This window comes from Doryrhamphus excisus, linkage group LG20 (assembly GCF_037039965.1).
Source record: "Doryrhamphus excisus strain RoL-2023G ecotype Guam linkage group LG20, RoL_Dexc_Guam_v1.1, whole genome shotgun sequence".
Taxonomy (NCBI): Eukaryota; Metazoa; Chordata; class Actinopteri; order Syngnathiformes; family Syngnathidae; genus Doryrhamphus; species Doryrhamphus excisus.
Window position 1 is genome coordinate 13,743,848 of NC_136376.1, and position 20,069 is coordinate 13,763,916.

Sequence of the window (20,069 nt, forward strand, 5' to 3'; positions counted from 1 at the left end):
AAAATGATGGCTTCGGGAAAGTGTACCGTCATGGAGAACAAATAAGGTGTTTAGGCGACAAGAAAGTCCACTTAAGTGGTTACATTTTGCATGTTATACCTAAAAAGCCTGAGAGTTTAGTGGCACTTGTAAGCCACTTTTACACAGATGTCTCAGAAAATAGCCAACAACCTCTCCACACTGCCTTCATTAGCTGCCATTTTCTCTGCTTGTTCTATTTGGGATCAAGTTGACCCGGCAATTCATGTAATTGTTGGCAATTCTAACCTCTGAGGTAGCAGTAAAACAGAGGAGTTACGTTCCTGTGCCAAAGGGAATAGCAGAAATCTGAGATACGGATTTGAACTTTAACACCCGAGACTCACTTATCCCGCCCTGTTTTACTAAACGCAATTGTCGCTGTGATACCTCACAGCAGATGTTAATCTGACCTTGTCCTGGCTCTTTACTACCTTTAATGGCAGAATATTGGCGGAACAGCTTGATACCTCATTTCATGTTTGTGTTGTTTATGCAGAACAGCAACCTCGATAAAAGGTGGATAAATCTTCACCAGACTGTGAAAAAATGGTTTTAGCAAGAAAATGTCCACCTTTGGCAGAATTCTAGCATTTTGTACATTAGTCATTGAGAAGTAAAGAAAATTGTGAAACACATGTCCTCGCTGCTGCACGGCAACAGAGTGGTTAGCACGCAGACCTAACAACTAGGAGACCCAAGTTCAATTCCACTCTCGGCCATCTCTGTGTGGAGTTTGCATGTTCTCCCCGTGCATGCGTGGGTTTTCTCCGGGTACTCCGGTTTCCTCCCACATTCCAAAAACATGCTAGGTTAATTGGTGACTCCAAATTGTCCATAGGTATAAATGTGAGTGTGAATGGTTGTTTGTCTATATGTGCGCTCTGATTGGCTGGCCACCAGTCCAGGGTGTACTCCGCCTCTCGCCCGAGGACGGCTGGGATAGGCTCAAGCAACCCCCCCGCCCCCCAGGGCACATATAGAGGAGTACCCGGAGAAAACCCACGCATGCACGGGGAGAACATGCAAACTCCACACAGAGATGGCCGAGGGTGGAATTGAACTCTGGCCTCCTAGCTGTGAGGTCTGCGTGCTAACCACTCATCCACCGTGCCGCCCTCTCTCAGAATAAAGTCCTGTAAAACTTTCTATGTTTTACGTCTCATCGTTACACTAACTGGTGGTCTTAATCATAAAATCAACCATAAACATAACACTGGCTCGATTATGATCTCCAAAATTGCCTTGACAGTGAGTTTTTCCAGATCCTGTCCTACCATTTCCCCGACATGGCCAGGTTTAGCGCTAGGATCCAGCTCACATAAACAACTCTCTTGATGCTCAGTGCAGCCAGTGAAGCCAAGCTTCCAGCCAAAGGCAGCTGCATGTAATCACACAGACAGACTTCCAGGCAACGTCATGACTGAAATCTAATTCAGCTATCACGTAATCAGATATGTACTGCGCTGAGCCAACATGGAGGACATCATGCTGTAGACTAACAAATGAAGATGATCTTAGAAAAAAGGTGGCACCTGTGCGCTGAAATACGCCACAGGGTCCACTTCAGGACAAATGGCATTCAGCAAAGCCTCGATCTCTCCTGCGTGTTGGAATGCTTGTAAATCTTTAGGCAAGCAATCCTCCACTGACTGCAGAAACTCCTCCAGCTCCTCCATGGTGTACTGGGATGCTACTCGTTGCACCGTGCATGGTTTGGTTTGCTGACGGCTATCAATGGGTAGAGTTACAGAGTTTCTGTAAATTTCAGGCTGAGTCACCAGCGTGGTGACCAACTCCATGTCTTCCTGTGGTGACACACCCTCTAACAACTCAGTCGTGGATAACTCATTGTCGTCTGTTAACGTCCGGGAATGCCACCCGGAGGTTTCACACTGAGTCCTAGAAGTTGTGGAGTATTTGAAATCTTCATTGCTCAGTGTGTGCTTTTCATTCCCGTCGGATTGTGCCGCTTGGACCAGACAACCACTTTGGTAAAGGGAATGGTTATCACTAGTAGGAGAGAAAGGGAACTCATCCTGTCCTGAGCTCAGGGAGCGAAGTCTTTTCAAGTCTCCGGACAAGTGCATAGCCTCGGAGGATGACAGGCTTCTAGTCCCGTGGCCTGCTCTCCTGTGGGATCGTTGAGCATAATGTTCCCGCTCCACAGTAGGACTATATAGGCCTGAGTCCTCTTCCGATGTCAGGGAGCTGGTAACGCTCTGTCCTCTTTTGCTGCTGATCAAACCCGGTCTGTCCCCGCTACCTGAGCACAGGATTCCACTGCGGCTGGCGTATTCTCCAAAGTTTGTGGGAGCAAAAGTCCGCCATGAGCGCCGACAATGAGGCTGCTTCTCTCCACTATGAGGACGTGACTTCGGCAGCACGGAATCAGTCGCTCTGATGACGTTCCCGTTGAGTTTAAGACGGTCGTAGACAACCCGTTCATCCAACGTGACCGGCATGCGGCTCCTGAGTTCGAATGAACTTGAAGTGGAAAGGGCTCCATTTCCACACAGGTTGTTGAGGTCTAGAGTGCGGTGAGTGTAAGGTAAGGTGCCCGTAAAGTGGCGGGACGCGAGACTGCCCTTAGAGCTGGAGTCTATCTGCTCATTGAGCCTCACGGTGTCATAAATGGACCTCTGAGGCACATAGCAGTCATCAATGGTCAGGTCCTCCTCCTCCCCCTTCCCCATGCAGGATGGGTTTTGTCTCAGGCAATCTGGTCTGCTCAGCGGTTTCCCCATGCCAAAGCAAGCCTGTCTGTTGACTACAAAGAAAACACTAGGACTAGGACACTAGGACGCTAGGACACTAGGACTGTACTCTTGCTTGAGGGCAAAGTGCACACTTAGTATTATTACAAAATGTGCAAAGACAATTTTCTTTCAAATAAGTATTGCTTATACATGTTTAAAAAATATCATCTATTATAAATTATAGTGCACTGATATTTAAATAATACACATTCTAGGATACTACAGTACTGATGACCATGATTTAGGCTCTTTCCACTCTCCATTTCCAAAAGTTAATCCCATTTTTTCCGTTTCAAGGTGCATCCTTTCTTTCCCTGAAATCCTTGCATCCAGCATCCATGCGGGCAAAAGCTCCAAAAGGTGCAAAGTGAAAAATATCCATGCACAATTCCGGCAGGCTGTGAGAAAAAGTGTGCGGTTATTCCAAAGTGCGCTGGTACTCGGAGGATAAACAAAACAGCCTGCCCTTCCTCCCTCGCCGCCCGGCTCACAGTGACAGACACCCTCCTGGCAGAGGCTTCCATGCCCCGCCCCCCGCTCATTATTCACACAACATCTGCCACAACTCCATTTGTGCTCGGGAGCCGCGCCGGCACATGTTGATTGGTGGAAGTGTGACCCCCCCTCCCACCCACTTCTAATTCCCTTTTATGTCTGCATGGCCCATATGACTTCACTTCTAAGCCATCTTCTACATGCTGATATAATCACTCACTTTTCTTTTGTGTTTTTTGGGAGAAACTGGGGAGGGGGGGTTAGAGCACATACTCTAATTACATCACAGTCAAATAGATACAAATCCATCGCCTTTTCTACTCTGTTTGGTTTTGCCCGACCCTGCAGATACTGTATTCTTAATTACACTGGAATGCTGAGGGAGGTGCAGGTCCCAGGTAATTTAACACCAGCGGCCGTGCCAAGTACATGAAGGGGCTTTTTTTGACCTGGTGGGGAGGTGGAGGAGATGATGACAGGAATTTATTTTTGTTTCCTGGATTGTCTGCACCATGGAAAATGGGGTAGGGCAGAGAACAACCCCGACTCCTTTGTCCCGCCTCAAATGCATGGGAGGAGACGGACAGAAGATAAATTAGAAGCAAAAGAATCAGCTTTTTCTCCAGAAGGTCATTTTGTTCTCTTTGTCCCTTTAAATAGATAGTAGAAATGGTCAAAGAAAAAGAAAAAAAAACACTATTTGACTTATTTTAGTCCAGTTCTAGTCATCATAATACATACAATATAGTTATTATTCATATCAGAATATGTAGTTTGGGACTTATATGACATTTTAATGTAATGGTTTGTTTTGCCAGGTCAATCACAGTTTTCAGTCCAGATCAGGTGTTTTCCAAGAGAGGTGCCAGAAAGCTTCAGGGAAGGCACAGCAGCTTGAGAAATTAAAGAAAAACACAGTCTGGGGTAAGCTGAAAACAGCATTTCCATGGACTAGACTAGACCAATTGTCATGAGGATACTCCAGGGGTTTGCACAATGACTTTTCCCTCAGAAAACATAATACGGCGGGAGCCTCCTCTCCTCTCTGAAAACTGGATTTTCTGGACGGGATCTTGTGGCATTTTTGCATACAGTATATTTAGTCATTTAGTGTAGTAACTAAAAATCAGTTAATCATGCCTTTAAACATAGGTGACGTTACCGGGGCAGGTTGGAAAAATATGTTTTCCTGACCTTACCTTACAGATCATAGGAATGGAACACCAGTTGGAAATAGGAGAACAGGACCACAACCTTTAGTGATCTCTCATTTGGTGGACTATAGCCTCTACACAATTGTTTCTGCTTTATGCGTCATTGCTGTTTTCGTAGTAAGCAATGTTATTGTCACTTTTTTACCGTCATCTCCATCAACATGGGTTAACAACAGTGACTCAGAAGATCACGGTTGTGAGTAACAACAGAGACTGATGTAACGTCTGCACTGCATGGGAGCCACCCACGCTATAAGCCCCCCCAAGCAGTGTTTAACCACTGCTCTGTCTATATGATCCCATACAGTACAGATACTGTTCATACAGTATGCACCTTCCACAGGCCAGTTCCTAGAGCTCTTGCATGATGCATTACGTCAGACATATCGCCCTCAAAACTTGACCTAAAATGGTAAGAGAGGAATCCAAGAGCACTCTTTCTCTGTTTATTCCTGTAGTTCTCTAAAGCCAGTAACATGAACCTCATCCTTAGACTACAAATCAGAGTGTGATATCATTTGTCAATGTTTTCTTAGTTGCGGCTAAATATAAGAAAAGTTCCAGCTCTTTTTTTTTGCTGTTTTTGACACTGCTTTAATACGATAACAATACACCGGGGCTTTCCCACCGAGTCCCAGCTGATTTCATGCAGAAGAACAAAGAGGGGGTGGGGTATCACTTCACTCCCCCCGTCCCTGCCACCCAAATGATAATTCAATCCATACAATTTAAATCGAGGTTTGCTATGTTACCCACTGTTTGCCAAAAAGAGAAACACAAAAAAAAATCCCTTGACCTATATCTTTGCACAAACACATCTGTTTACATTGTTTCATTGTAATGCTATTTAATTCCTTCAATGATACGTGTTTAGAATACTACTGGGCTGGCTGAATGTAGGCTAATCCTCTTTTGCAGAACTCCATAGGAATTTACAGGCTTTTAAAATATTTGACCTTGTTAACAGCTCCTATTTTATCCTTCATTGATAACAATGGCGACATCCAACTGTCCTGTTAAAATTAAAAACACACCCTCCAGATCTAGTTGTGATTATAACTTAGGTCCATATGTATAAATATACAGTACAAATACTGAATAAAAGTTGCTGTTTTAATAGAAATGATGTGTTCAAATACAGGATACACTTCACTTGTTCAAGTAAGCAACAAAATGATGAATGATGACAACAATGGACAATAAAAAGGTAGTGTAGGCACTTCCTGTTAAGTTAAGGATAGAAGCCCAAGATGCTTAAGTCTACCTTACGCCTTACGTGGCATCTCCTTTGTTAACAGCAGATGTCATAGACGAGCATGCAGTCCCCTGAGGATTGGTACTTTTGGAGTGAAAGCGTTGAATGGAGCTGGTTGGTAATGTGCTCCATTGATGTGGAAATGATCTGCATATTTCAGCACGACCCATGACAGTAGAACTATGTCATTATGATTGAGCTCGGTTAGGGAACACTTCATTAGGTACAGCTGTACAATCAAATTAGATCCAATCTAAGGATCCTAGACTCCAGTACACTATTAGGATCAATATTCATATCAAAAGTAAAAGCACAAAATAATGATATCGGTGCTCCACATAGCACACAGCTCAGTGTGTACGCAGTATTTCCAAGTTTCGCCTTTGGATTGTAAATATGCAACGTGCTGGTTATGCAAGGGAGGAGTAAGACGCCATCTTTTAATCAAATATCCTTTGTCAATGTTGTGTGTCGTGCTGAATAATTTCACTTCTTGTATTAATCCAGACTTTCATACTTTGTACTCTGCTCTTACGCGGATGTTTGAATGTGCCAGATACAAATTGTATTGTTGCCAGCATTATGTAATTGAATTCATTTTTGTTAATTCATTCAAAATACGACCGGTTTTTCTTGATTGTAAGAGAACATTATTTTTTTAAGGATTATTTAAACTGAATATGGAACTTTTCCATATTCAGTATTTTTTTTTTATTCAAAAATCCTTAAACTCTATTATGGAAAGCAGGAAGTGAACAAATGTAACAGTTACTGATTGTAAGAGTACCAGATGGAGGGGTAGGATTTAATAAGCTTTGCTTCTTCCTACTCCTTTTGGACATGTGGAACTGGGAACTGATTATGGGATGCACTCAATTGTAATCTGATGCATGTTCAAATGAAATAAAACCATTACCATTACCATTACCATTATTACTTTCTGCCACCCTCGGCCATCTCTGTGTGGAGTTTGCATGTTCTCCCCGTGCATGCGTGGGTTTTCTCCGGGTACTCCGGTTTCCTCCCACATTCCAAAAACATGCTAGGTTAATTTGTGACTCCAAATTGTCCATAGGTATGAATGTGAGTGTGAATGGTTGTTTGTCTATATGTGCCCTGTGATTGGCTGGCCAGCAGTCCAGGGTGTACCCCACCTCTCGCCCAAAGACAGCTGGGATAGGCTCCAGCACCCCCGCGACCCTCGTGAGGAAAAAGTGGTAGAAAATGAATGAATGAATGAATGAATGGAACTTTCTGTACATTGTAGTATTTGTCTTATTTTGTACACCATGTTTATGTGTGACGTGCATCCAGTGGGATCACAGTAAAAGCGTGGCCTGACATTTGTTTGAGGGAAGACTTTCTGCCTACTGTATATTGGTATCGGTTGATACTGGTATATGAAATGGAGAGCTGGACAATATCAGTATACAGTATCGGCTATCGGTAAGAAAGCATCTCTGTTAGGGCCCATTTTTCCCCAGTGGGTCGCTGTATTGCAGCTGCATCTCTCCAGGTCACTGGTCACCACACCATGTGTGGGTGACAGGGAAAAAAGCTCTGACTTCCCCACCTGTTGGATTGCATGTATAAATGTCTAGACCAGGGGTCACCAACGTGGTGCACCCCAAAGCCACATGACGTGCCTGGGAGCCTGCTTTGCATTCAGGTTTTCAGTTAATAATGTTAGTGCACATACCTTAAAGGCGTCCAGCTGCTGATTGATGATATCTGTCTCCATGCCGACTGCCCCCTGAGATGCCTCCTTGTCCACGGCTCGGCAAAGTTGATCTTCCACCTGCTGGAGTTTTCCGCAGAGGTCCTCCAGCTTGACAAGAGTACTCTGCACCTGCCTCTCCCTGCTTTTGGCTCTGTCCATCAGCTTGCCACACTGCTTACTCAGAGCATCAAGGTCTCTCTTCAGGCCCATCAGGTCAGGTGAGGAGTCGGTCTCAAGCATCCTCTTACAGCCGTCCCCTGCATCGGCCGTGTTGACCATCAGCTCTTGCAACTTGACTGTAAAACTCTCAATGCTGCCTTGCTGCTCCTTAAGAACCACCAAGTCCAGGTCCACTGGAGCCATGCTGTCCAACTCATCATCCAGGTCTGTGAAGCGGGTGAACATCTCACGGATGTTGTTTTGGAACTGCCCGATTCCTTGCAATTTACCTTCCAGGACCTGGCAGGTCTCATCCAGCTTCTTCTGAAGGCTGCTGTATTCTTGTTCTATGCTGTCAGCTTGAAGTAAGAGGTCTGTCGCTCCATCTGCATCTGGGATATCAACTACAAGAGTCTTTGCCAAGCTCTTCAGATGTTCTACTTGGTGTTGCACTCCGTCGAGACTCTTCTGTTGGGCTTTCATATTGGTTAAGTTCTTATTGCTTTGTCCCTGCACTCCTTGTAATTCATAAGCATCCAGAAGCTTCTTAGCGCCCTCAAGATGAGCTTTAGCATCTTTGGAGCCTTCATTGAATTCTTTAATTGCATGAGAGATCTTTTCCAAGGATTCTCTTTTGCTCTGAAGACCTTCCAATACGCTGTCCACCCTTTCAGAAATGGATGCCGCCTCCTCTTTGATTCCGTCAGTGTCTGTGTCTGCCACTTCAAGAAGGCTTCCTGCGGCGGCGTTGAGCTGCTCCATCATCCCTCTATGCTTGTCCACGTCCTTCTGGAGAGCTTTCACTTGAGAGATGGAATTATCCACAGCAGCAGGCTCAACAGAAAGTTGGACCCGACCCTCGTTGGCCTCACACTCTTCCACCCAAGAGCTTAGCTTCTCAACATGTTCCTCAAACTTCTGAGCTCTCTGAAGAGCAGCCTCAAGTTTCTCAGCTTGCTCCGCCGAGCTCTTCTTCACCTCCTGCCAGTTGGAAGACAAGAGAGACAGTTGCCCCTGCAATGCCAACTTCTCTGCTCCGTCAGTACTGTGCAGAAGCATCTCCCCTTCCCCTGTGATCGTGTTGTATGTGGGCTCCTGTTGGCCGAGCGCCTTCTGCAGTCTACGGTGCGATTCCAGCGTTTTTTGCAGGACGTCGGCTTTGCCAGAGATGGGCAACGGCTTCATCTGGTCCTGCAGCTTCTCAGCCAGCCATGACTGGAAGTCTTTGGAGGTTTGATGGAATTGCTGGGAGTTGGCGAAGGTCGAGTTCAGCTGCTCGATTTGTTTGGCTGCAACATAAAAAAAGAGGACTCAGACAAGACTTACAAGCCAAACTGTGAAATGACTAAAGTTTATATTTATATTTACTTACATGGTTATGGTTAGTATTATTAAATCACATACATGACGTTAGCAAACAAAGTCAAATTAAGAACAATTGATGTAATATGAATTACAGTAAAGTCTCGTTATATTGATATTGTCGGGAGTCGGAAAAAATATCGATATAACCGGACTGTCGATATATCCGATCCTGCGCCGAACTGCACTAAAAGTGGGCAATAATGCACTCGACATTGTTCTATAGTATAGTATCATAATAACCGGGTATCGTACTAACGGAACTAATTATAACATAAAAGACTAGAAATTTGCCGGGAAATGAAAATAGTATCGTAATAAGCAGTACTTCGATATAACCGATATCGATATAACGAGACTTTACTGTATGCTAAAAGTAAAATTCTTCTCCACTCTTACTGTTGGTACTGTTTCATGGATTAGTCTTCCAAACATAACAAACCTGCTCTTTCTTCCAGCTGTCTAAAAGGTTTGCTGACGCTCTCCAGTTGCCTGGCTAGGTCAGCTTTGAGATAGTCTTCAGTCACCATCGCTGTCAGTTCTGCATGAATGCCCTCAGCCTGCTTCAGCTTTTTCCTCTCCTCTCTCAGCTGAACTGAGATGTTATGGACGTCCTCCAATCGCTTCTTCACGACATCGGGCTGGGTGCTGCTGGCCTGATGGTTGCCCAGCTGATCTTCAAGCTGAGCGGCAGTCTGGCTCAGACTTCTAAGCAGGTCTTGGAACTCTCCCGTCTTCTCCACAGCCTGGTCGATGAGGCCGTCTCGTCGGTCCAGTTGCGTCATAAGACCTTGCCACTTCTCGGTGACTGCGGTGAGCTGCTCCCTCACCAGCTTGCCGTTTGAGGGGTCCTGGTTCCCAGACGAGTTTAGGATTGCAGAGGCAGCTTCCTTGAGCTGATCGTACTGAGGGCTTCGGCTTTTGAACTCATTCTGGAGGATCTGAACAAAGGAAAGAGAAAATATGATCATTCCATTGCAAAACATAAGCGGAGACCTCAGACATTTTCCTGCTTTCAGTTTCAGGTTTAGTCTATTCATTCATGCACTTTCTCCTGTTTATCCTCACAAGGTTTACAGCGTGCTGGAACCTATCCCAGCGGGGTACACCATGGTCGCCAGCCAAGGGCGGGGGCACATTTTGACCATTCCCACTCACATTCATACCTATGGACAATTTAGAGTCGCTAATTAACCTAGCATGTTTTTGGAATGTGGGAGGAAACCGGAGTACCCGGAGAAAACCCACGCATGCACGGGGAGAACATGCAAACTCCACACAGAGATGCCGGAGGGTGGAATCGAACGCCGGTCTCCTAGCTTTGTGGCCTGCACGCGAACCACTCGTCTGCCGTGCAGCACAGGTTTACATATCGGATTAGTTTTATTATCCAGTATTTCAAATCCATCCCTGCATCCATATTCTGTATCCGTGCAATTTAATATTATAATATTGTTCACAGTGGTATTTTTGTATAACATATATTCAAACTGGTCTAACGTGTACCCCGCCTCTTACCTTACTTACAGTGGACCATACCATTCTTTTATCTCTCGCCTGGAGAACTTTGTGGGTGTCAGGGGGTCTGCTCTTGAGTGGTTTAGGTCGTACCTGTCAGGGAGATGCCTTGCCGTGGGACTTGGGGGATCTTACTCCTCCACTGCTCCCCTTGACTGTGGAGTCCCGCAAGGATCAATTCTTGGGCCCATTTTATTTGCCCTCTACCTGGTCCCACTTGGTACATTACTTAAAAAGCATGGCATCTCCTATCACCTGTATGCGGATGACTTTGTCACTCGCAAAAAATGACCATGCCCCCCTGACACCCCTTCTCGAGTGCTTAAGGGATGTCAGGCTTGGCTGGCACACAACTTTTTAAGCTTAACGAGGAGAAGACCGAAGCTATCCTCCTCAACTATAAAGGCCCCCCTATAGACTTCGGCCCCCTCCAAAACAACATTCGTCCCTCAGACACCAGCCTCGGCGTCATAATAGACGGTGATTTTAAACTCAATAAACACATTAATGCAGTTATAAAATCCTGTTTTTATCTTCGGCTTTTATCTAAAATTAAATCTTTTTTATCTTTGCGACACTTTGAGCAAGTCATGCACGCTTTTGTTTCATCACGTCTGGACTACTGTAATGCACTTTACTCTGGAAAGCTTTAAGTCTCGTCTTAAAACCCACTTTTATTCTCTGGCTTTTAACTCGGAGTGAGTCGGATGGTCCTGTGTCTTTTAGTTCTTTCTTTTATTTTAATTGGTTTTATTTTTTTTATACTTGTATTGCTTTGCTTCTTGTTTTTAATATTTTAATATCTATTTTACTATTTTATTTCTTATTTGATCCTTTAGTTATGGATTAAATTCAATTTGTACCTTTATTTATTGTATTTTATTTTTACTTTTTATTTGACTAGTCTGTGGAGCACTTTGGAAACTGTTTATAAAATGTGCTATATAAATAAAGTGGATTGGATTACCGGAAGTTAGCTGGGATAGGCTCCTGCTACCTCCCTGAGGTTTGTTTTTATTTCTTTATTCTATTTAGTATATTTTCTTACATATTTTTTCTTGAACAAAAATACTAAATTAAAGAGGAAATGCAAAATAATGTCACTTTATGACTTTTTGTGAATTTCTTTTTCTGTCAACAATAAAAACATATGGAAACTGTATTTCACGCCATCAGGAATGTGTGGGTTGTTACCAAAATGAAACCATAACACAACGCGAAGCAGGTTGAATGACACAAGAGTGTGTACCATGCTTACCTGGACTTGTTGCTTCTGCATCTTAAGCATGTTGGGGTCGATAGAGAGCGGTCCAAGGACGCTCATCATCAGCTCCTTCTCTGACAGCCACTGGCCAAGCTGCAGCTGAGTGGTTTGGAGGATGTCCAGATTCTTGTTGGACTGCTCCAGGTGCTGCTTCCTCTCCACCACTGAGCCACTGATCTCTTCCCAAGCAGCATCTACGTCGTAGAGTAGATGCATGAATATATTTAGCTCGCATGAGTCAGCATCGTTCCACGAGGTGTGTAAATCTCACACTGTGCAGCAGTTGGCTGCACACGTGTAAATTTGATTTGTGTCCTGCAGAAAGCAGGTGATGTGACATTTGGCGACACCCTGGGTGGATCACCAAAGTGATATGTTGCATTATATAAAAGGATGATATGCTGTATATGATTGGGATTTCATAAAGGACAATATATTTGTGCATACCTATGTCTGCCAACATCTGCTTCCATTTGACTGCTTCTTGGGAGTTTGGATGACTTTCAATCAAGCGGAGGAGCTTCTCTCTGACCTTGTGGAGCTGATCTTTCTTCTGTTTCATATCTTCTTCAAACACCTGAGCAAATGAGACAATTATTTAAAATAATAACATAACTATGGCAGAGGAAAGTAACCAATATATTACCACAACAATAATAACATCAAATATGTGGCTTTTATTCATGGGTCTTACGGCGTATGAAGTATGTCAAACATTAATATTGCATCTCAAGAAAATCTCATTTAAGTTCAACTGACTATTTAATTTAGTCGTCTAAAATAGATTTTTGAACCTTTGGCAGTTTGATGACATTGTTTTCCTGCATTTGTGCATATTTTTTCATTCAGACCAGCCATGTTGTTTGGTCTAGAGACAGTCCCACTGAGGAAAAGACAGGAAGCAGAACTGGAGGTAGCAGAGAAGAGGATGCTGAGGTTCTCATTGGGAGTGACCAGGATCGATAGGATCAGGAACAAGTACATCAGAGGGACATTACATGTTAGAGGCCTTGGAGATAAAGTCCTTTAGGCCAGACTGAGATGGTTGGGACATGTCCAGAGGAGAGATAGTGAACATATTGGTAGAAGGATGCTGCCAGGTAGGAGGCGTAGAGGAAGACCAAAGAGGAGGTTTATGGATGTAGTGAAGGAGGACATGAGAGTAGTTGGTGTGGGAGAGACAGATGCAGAAGACAGGGTTGGATGGAGGAGATTGATTTGCTGTGGCGACTCCTGAAGGGAAAAATCCAAAGAAGAAGTACATATTTTGTCATATATTTCACTCTTGCCTAACCGAGCTGCTGTGGTGATTTTGACTACAATGACAATAAATCTATCTAGCAGTGGCTAACAATCTAAAAAATATAAATAAATGGGTGCATTTTGTCCAGGTGAACACTGCCATGCTTTTATTTGGAAGCCCACTTTCCACTGAAAGTACACTCCATTGTGTGTACATTTGAATGCTGTGTAACTAGACCAGGGGTGGGCAAACTACGGCCCGGGGGCCACATCCGGCCCGCCAAGTGTTTGAATACGGCCCGCCCAATCTTTCCAAAGTATTTCATTTAAACTCAACATACAACCTGGCATCATGGCCTGAGCCAACCTTTTGATGGTTTTATCAATTTCGTTTTTTGACATGGTCTGTTGTTTACAAAGTGCTCCTGAGAAAAGGGACACAAGCACATAATAATAATAATAATAATAATTATAATAATAATTATTATTATTATTAGATTATTATTAGATTATTATAATAAATATTAGAACTATTATGATTATTATATTAATGCTAATTATTATATTAATTTTATATGCTATTATTGTTATATTTGCATATTTTACATAATAATATAATTATTATTATTTTAATTTTATTGTAATTGTTATAATATTTTATTATTTTTAAAATATTTAAATATAAATATAAAATAATAAATAATAATAGCAGATTGCATGACAATTTTACAGATACAATAATACCAGGTGGACTGTTACGTGTAAAATATATAGTCTGCCCCCCCCCCCCCCCGTAAATTTTGGCATATCAATGCGGCCCGCGAGTCAAAAAATTTGCCCACCCCTGAACTAGACAGTAGTTGCTGTTTCACACTGCTTAGCGATCACAAGGATGTTGAAATAACCCCCTTGGGCCTCATATTTTGTTGACCATATTGTCAACTACTTTGTACTAATAAAAAGAACCTGGTGGACTAGAACTGGATGGCTTGTTCGACATACGTAGATGGGTTAAGCAGGGTCCACTGTATTACATAATGTATGTTTCTAATATAAAATCGCTGATGGTTCTGAGAACTACTCGATCAGTGTTTTTCAACCTTTTTTGAGCCACGGCACATTTTTTACGTTGGAAAAATTTTGCGGCAAACAAATAACCAACATTATTTGCTTCTTTCAGCTTTTTCCTGATTACGGACTCGCCACAGCAGACCATTTTGATCCGCATACTAATTTAACCAACAATGTTACAAAATGTCACCACTACGTCTCACGTGCATCACTAAGTCTATTAGAGGAACGAGGCAATCAGCTACGTGTTGCCAAACGGACGAATATTACATTGCTCTGCCAGTCTTTACACCAATGACACGCGACAATGACATAATATTTGCAGAAAATTATTAATACATGTTAATTTAAAAAAGTGATATTGAATAATTCCTCACGGCGCACACAGTTGTTGAAAATAACTGTACTAGATGGTGGCCGTGTACCACCAGAGGTACTTGCGCCACAGTTTGAGAATCCGGTCTGAACCATTTACCCTCAAACGTAACCTTCTAAATGCCATATTGATTAGCATCACAGCAACATCTTCGCACCTTCTGCTGTTCAAGCTGTGTTTTCACAGCATCTTTCTCCGTGGCTCCATTTTTCCAAGAAGCCATGGTCATTTTCATGTCCTCCAGCCACGTCATCATGTTGTCTGTCTCCTTTTTGGCGTCCTTCAGCTCACGCACAGCTCCACTCAGTTCAGCCGCTCGACTCTTCAAAGTGTCACCCAGACCCGAGTAGCCCTCGTTGACGAAGGACATATTTTGCTGAATTGTCATCAGCTCTGAGACCATAATAAAACAAAATGTGAATTTCCATGTCTTCATTTCTGGGACGCATGCAGTTGTATGTATTAATTGCATATTATACTGTACACTGCATGTACAGTAAGTAAGTTAAATCCAATGAAATACAGTGTGAGTGTTTTATGAATGGGATCTTATGGAAGTGTGGTGTATACACACAAACTAAAATCCACTTGCTAACGGTTTCAAAGCGTTCATGCAAACGGTTTGGACAAGGTACAAGGCTGTTTAATTTGCTTCAGTAATATGTTCCGGTATTTTAACACAGCCTTATGACATTGTCCAATAAAGTCAGTGTATTAACAAACAGGCTCGATTACCTTTATTGGTTAAGTACGAATGGCTTGCTGGACCACCACCATTAGTAAGCGCTAACACAGAGACATGAAGACAAAGCTTGAGTAAAGAACATCATTCCCAGTTCGACGGACACACTAGCATCATTCCTTACAATTACATCATTCAGGATGCTGATGCTTACCTGACTTATTGGGTATCTTTGCTTTGGCAGGGGATGTGAGAATAGAAATGTGGCTGCATAGAGATGATCCCCTGTTGTTGAAGTCCTGCACGGCAGGGCCTTTGGAGGTCCATTCTTCCAGTAATACCTACAATTGGTTTTATCAGTCAGAATATGCAGTGTTAGATCAATAAGGAATGGCGGTTAGAGATAAAATACTCATTTTAACTCCTCTAATCTGTCATTGTTTGCAGTCGTAACGGTGACTGATGTCCAATTGTATGATATGAGGTATTTGGTTACTCACAGTGATGATCTGGAGGTCCGTCTCCAGGCTTTTAGCACTGCAACTTGTTTGGGCCACAGGCACCTTCTCATTGGTCTCCTCCAGCCACCTGCTGAGAGCATTGGCTGCACACCTGAACTCACCCAGAAGGTCTTTACAGGATGTTACCTCCTCATCCCTGCAAGACCATCATAAAATGTCAGATTTGTCTATTAATATGTGTTCATATGTAGTCATGTATAGATGAACAATAATTGTAAATGTTTATTCTAACATCCAAAAATCTTATGCATGTTTCCCCCTCATTGAGATAATGTACCAGTATATTACAATTTGATGTATTTTTGAAACATAAGCATATGGACATAAGATTTGTTTCTTCTAAAAAAAATTTTTTTTACATTTTTTATATAAATACATTATTAAAACAAGTATAAAATAAATATTACACTTAAAATTTAATATTTAAAATATCAGTATAATATTTGTAATCATTATATTTAATAAAACATTTTCATAATTTGTATTATCATTCTGAATTTACCGACTTACACCAAATACTGTGGGGTCAGTGTTGAAATCTTCTGCAGCTTCATAAAGCAACCCTTTCATTTTAAAGCCCACTGTAAACATCAGCTTTACAGGTGCCATGTCTGCTTGGTAGACTTGGCACCGTATGTCAGAACATTGGGGTACAGCAATTTGCACTTTTGAGGAAATAAAGTGATTTGAAGGCATCTCAACTTACTTTTCTTTGACCGTGTCTTTGAAGGTGCTGAAGATATTGGACAAATTGTCCATCTTGCTCTGGATCTGCACTCTGTTTCCATCAGTGGTCATTTCACACAGCTCCTTGGTTATAGTCTGCAACTTCTCCAAATCAGTGGCATGTTCAGCCATCTCAGCTTTTGTTTTCTAGATGAAAATACAATCCATTGTTATTTGCATCTGCTGTGGTGTAGCAGCTACATTATAGGATGCAAAAAGAGGTCCACAGACCTGCGTGAGCTCAGACAGTTCCTCAAAAGTTCTCCCTGGCCCGTCTGTCTCGTGTAGATCTTGGGAACGTTTCATGACAAAATGCTGCACTTTATCTGCAACGGTCTCAAATTCCTCCACTTTGTCTTTCAATTGTTCCAGACGAGAAACTTTCTGCTTGTGCTTGTCACAGGCATCTGAGAAGCGCTTGGAGAGAGCGTCCATCTTGGACTGCAGGAGGGCCGCAGCAGACGGGTCAGCTGTTTCCACAAATTTCTTCACTTTGGCTTTCATAGCCGAGATGCTGCTCTGGCGACTTGCTATGTCCTGCTCGATGGCCTTGAAAAACACAAAAGGTCAATTTCCATAGCCTAATACGGCAATGACTCAATTATTGTCAACAACAAGCCACAATAAGACTAGAAAATAAACCATGTATCTCCTCAAATCCCAAAGCTGCAGGGGGTATCAGATGTTTACTCGAATGTAAATGATACATACTGCTTCTTTGCTGAGTATGTCTCCAATGGACGCGGAGTCCAGTGGAATTTGACCATTCTCTTCCACACTGGCCTCCACTCCCTCCATCCATCCCATCATCTCATCCAGTCCATCCTGAACACTCATGGAGCGAGTCAAAGTGATCTGCAGCTTCTCATTGCGATCACTCACAGACTTGGACAGGTTGTCGTAACGCTCCACTATGTCATCTAGAAGGCAGAGAGACACATCCGGTTATCGTACATTTGATGGATCGATTATCGATAAGCAGCAGTCATATTTGGAATCTCACCTACTGTCTCCTGGATCTCTTCTAAGTTGTTCAGCAGGTTTCCTTCAGAGGTGACCAAAGACTCGGCTGTTTTGCGTAGTGTGTCTAGAGCAGTTTGATGCCCGCTCATTTGACCTTGTAAAGCCTGTGGATGAAAACAAGAGAAGGTCAGTGCTGGAGTTCAGAAGGACAGAATCAAAACGTGTTTCATACGTAGATAGAAAACAGGTCAAACTTTAAGTCCCCTATTATGCAAAATCAACTTTTATGTGTTAACAGTAACACAGTATATTTCCCTAGAGCCTGTTTATGACCTCCACATATGGGAAAAGTCTGACCCAGCTTCTTATTCTGCTCTACTCTTCAAGTAGCGTGAAATATTTGTGACAGCAAGTGGAAAACTGACCTTAAAATAGCTACAGTCTCATAATGTCACACCAAGACTAAGTACGGTTTGTTCCCACTGCTGGAGCCCTCTCGGATTTTTTAACCTGACTTATACACTAATTCTGCATTTTTACATGACTGATAGAATCAAATACTACAAAGACAGACATTAGTACTGTAATAATAACCCAATATTAGCACTAAAGTACATGTGGTGTTCCTTGCCTTGGTGTCCTCCAGCTGTTTTTGCAGCATTTGTGGCTCAGCTGAGATGGTTTCTGACTGCTGCTTCCTGGCCTCCTCCTCTGTACTCCCGAGCCACTGCAGAAGGCCTGCGCTGGAGTCGTCATAGCGCTTGTACTTGTCAACAACATCTTTAAGGTTGTTGCCGAGCTGGTTGCACTGAAATGAAATTCAGGTATGAATAAAGAAGAGAAATTGTTGTCATTGGTTTCTTAGTTTCAATAATTTGTCTATGACATATGTTAGCAAATGGCCTACATGAGGGGCCCATCTATGAATGCCTAGGAAGAGAAATGGCGCCACCTTGTGGTCAAATGATGTAATTAAAATACCTGCGCATGTAAAGTCTTGTATCGACTGGCTGCAGAGTCCAGCTTATCCTTGACAGCAGAACAGGTTCCTGAAGTATCCACTTGCATCTGGCTGTTTTTAGACATTGGGTCAGTTGCTCCACAGGCTTTGGCCACATCCAGGACCTTCTGGCCCGAAATGGTAATAAAACGAAGGTCCCCCTTATGAGCGATGACATCTTCGGAGAAGCTCTTCTGTTGAAGGAGTTTATCGTTGAGGATTTTTAATGAGCCCGCAGAGGCGCCCAGCTGCTCCATCTCGCCCTCAGCCTGCCCTAACCAGTCCTGAAACTCTTCGCAATCGTCGTTAAATTTCTTCACTTCTTCCTGGACAGTCTGCATTTGCTTCATCTGCTGCTCAGCTTGGCTCAGGGAGGCATCGTAGCGCCCCTTAAGCTCCAGGATGTTCTTTTGCAGTTTTTCTTTCTCCTCTGGTGACAGAACATTGGCTTCCTTGTCCAGAAGAGCCTGGGCCGACTGTGTGGCCATGATTAGATCCTGCTGCTGGGACAGGATCTCCTTATGGTGAGCCTGTAGGTTCAATAAAGATATGAGGACCACCATTTATATAAAATACTTACAGAGTGTACTCGCTTTTGCTCTTTGAAGCAGTAAACAAAACCTACCTTCGCTCTTTCATACTGCTGGTCGACATCAACGCTGGCGTCCATCTTCCTATCACTTTCACTGTGTTGCAGACTATTTCCATTAGCGTCGTCCTTGTCTCCTTTCTGTATCTTCTCTAATGTCTCCTCCGGCAGGTTTCCGTTCTCTTTGCTGATAAAGTCAGTCTGATCAATACTTCTGTTCTCATTTTCAGTCCCCATGTTGGATATCCACTTTAGTAGACCTTCTATTTTGTTCTTGCTTTCCTCAAGTCGCTCAACAGCTGCAGCCTGGACAATAAAGATGCAGACATGTTGCAAAAATGGCTCAGATTTTAATAGTGGTGACAAAAGAACTGCTGCTGACCTTTTCACTCTCCTGTTTTATGGCTGTGGTAACAACCTTCTCTAAGTCCTTCCTGGACTCCTCCGCTCGCTGGTGGATCATCTTGGCCTTGCTCTTAGCCTCATCCAATTTTGTTTCAATGGAGGCGATTTGATCCGTCGTCAAGATGGCCCGGTTTTCCTCCAGAAACCTTTTAGTTCCGTTGATGACCTCATTCAATGCGCTGGCGTTTGTCAAGACGTCTTTTTGCAAAGCCTGGACATCACAAGAAGACGAGGAGGAGCGGTCAGGACCTTGAGTGATGATAAGTATAATGCATCAGAAGTTAGATGTACCTGATGCTCCTGCTGGTACTGCTGCAGATCTGTCACACTCTCTGCATTGTCAGCCTGTTGCTGATGACCAATCAGACGATTTTCAGTCAAAGTCAGACTATCACACACTTCCTGCAGCTTGTCCGCAATCTCTCTCTGCCTCTCCAATAGGGACTGTGAAGAAAACCACATCAGGTCATTTCATGACTAAAATACTGTATACACCTGCTAAATTAGCCCAAAACATGCAAAAATACATTTTCTTGGACATAACAACAATGTAGGGCTGCACGGTGGTCAAGTGGTTAGCATGCAGACCTCACAGCTAGGAGACCCGAGTTCAATTCCACCCTCGGCCATCTCTGTGTGGAGTTTGCATGTTCTCCCCATGCATGTGTGGGTTTTCTCCGGGTACTCCGGTTTCCTCCCACATTCCAAAAACATGCTAGGTTAATTAGCG

General features: G+C 43.2%; 1 protein-coding gene across 22 annotated transcripts in view; it reads right to left on the minus strand.

Annotated features, from left to right (window-relative positions):
* The window catches only part of dst (dystonin), a 127,991-nt gene that overhangs the window by 30,904 nt on the left and 77,018 nt on the right, over window positions 1-20,069 (minus strand). For 21 of the 22 annotated variants that reach the window (XM_078799364.1, XM_058058432.2, XM_058058428.2 and 18 more), the window contains 17 exons: window positions 19,631-19,783; window positions 19,317-19,550; window positions 18,971-19,240; window positions 18,327-18,875; window positions 17,977-18,153; window positions 17,386-17,509; window positions 17,094-17,302; window positions 16,614-16,931; window positions 16,363-16,529; window positions 15,636-15,792; window positions 15,350-15,476; window positions 15,189-15,239; window positions 14,611-14,846; window positions 12,212-12,341; window positions 11,759-11,958; window positions 9,425-9,923; window positions 7,441-8,909 (listed from right to left, as the gene is read on the minus strand). In XM_078799364.1, the coding sequence (XP_078655490.1) occupies window positions 7,441-8,909; window positions 9,425-9,923; window positions 11,759-11,958; window positions 12,212-12,341; window positions 14,611-14,846; window positions 15,189-15,239; window positions 15,350-15,476; window positions 15,636-15,792; window positions 16,363-16,529; window positions 16,614-16,931; window positions 17,094-17,302; window positions 17,386-17,509; window positions 17,977-18,153; window positions 18,327-18,875; window positions 18,971-19,240; window positions 19,317-19,550; window positions 19,631-19,783 (5,070 nt within the window). The remainder of the gene's footprint in view (window positions 1-7,440; window positions 8,910-9,424; window positions 9,924-11,758; window positions 11,959-12,211; window positions 12,342-14,610; window positions 14,847-15,188; window positions 15,240-15,349; window positions 15,477-15,635; window positions 15,793-16,362; window positions 16,530-16,613; window positions 16,932-17,093; window positions 17,303-17,385; window positions 17,510-17,976; window positions 18,154-18,326; window positions 18,876-18,970; window positions 19,241-19,316; window positions 19,551-19,630; window positions 19,784-20,069) is intronic. The other variant, XM_058058422.2, reaches the window with a different exon arrangement.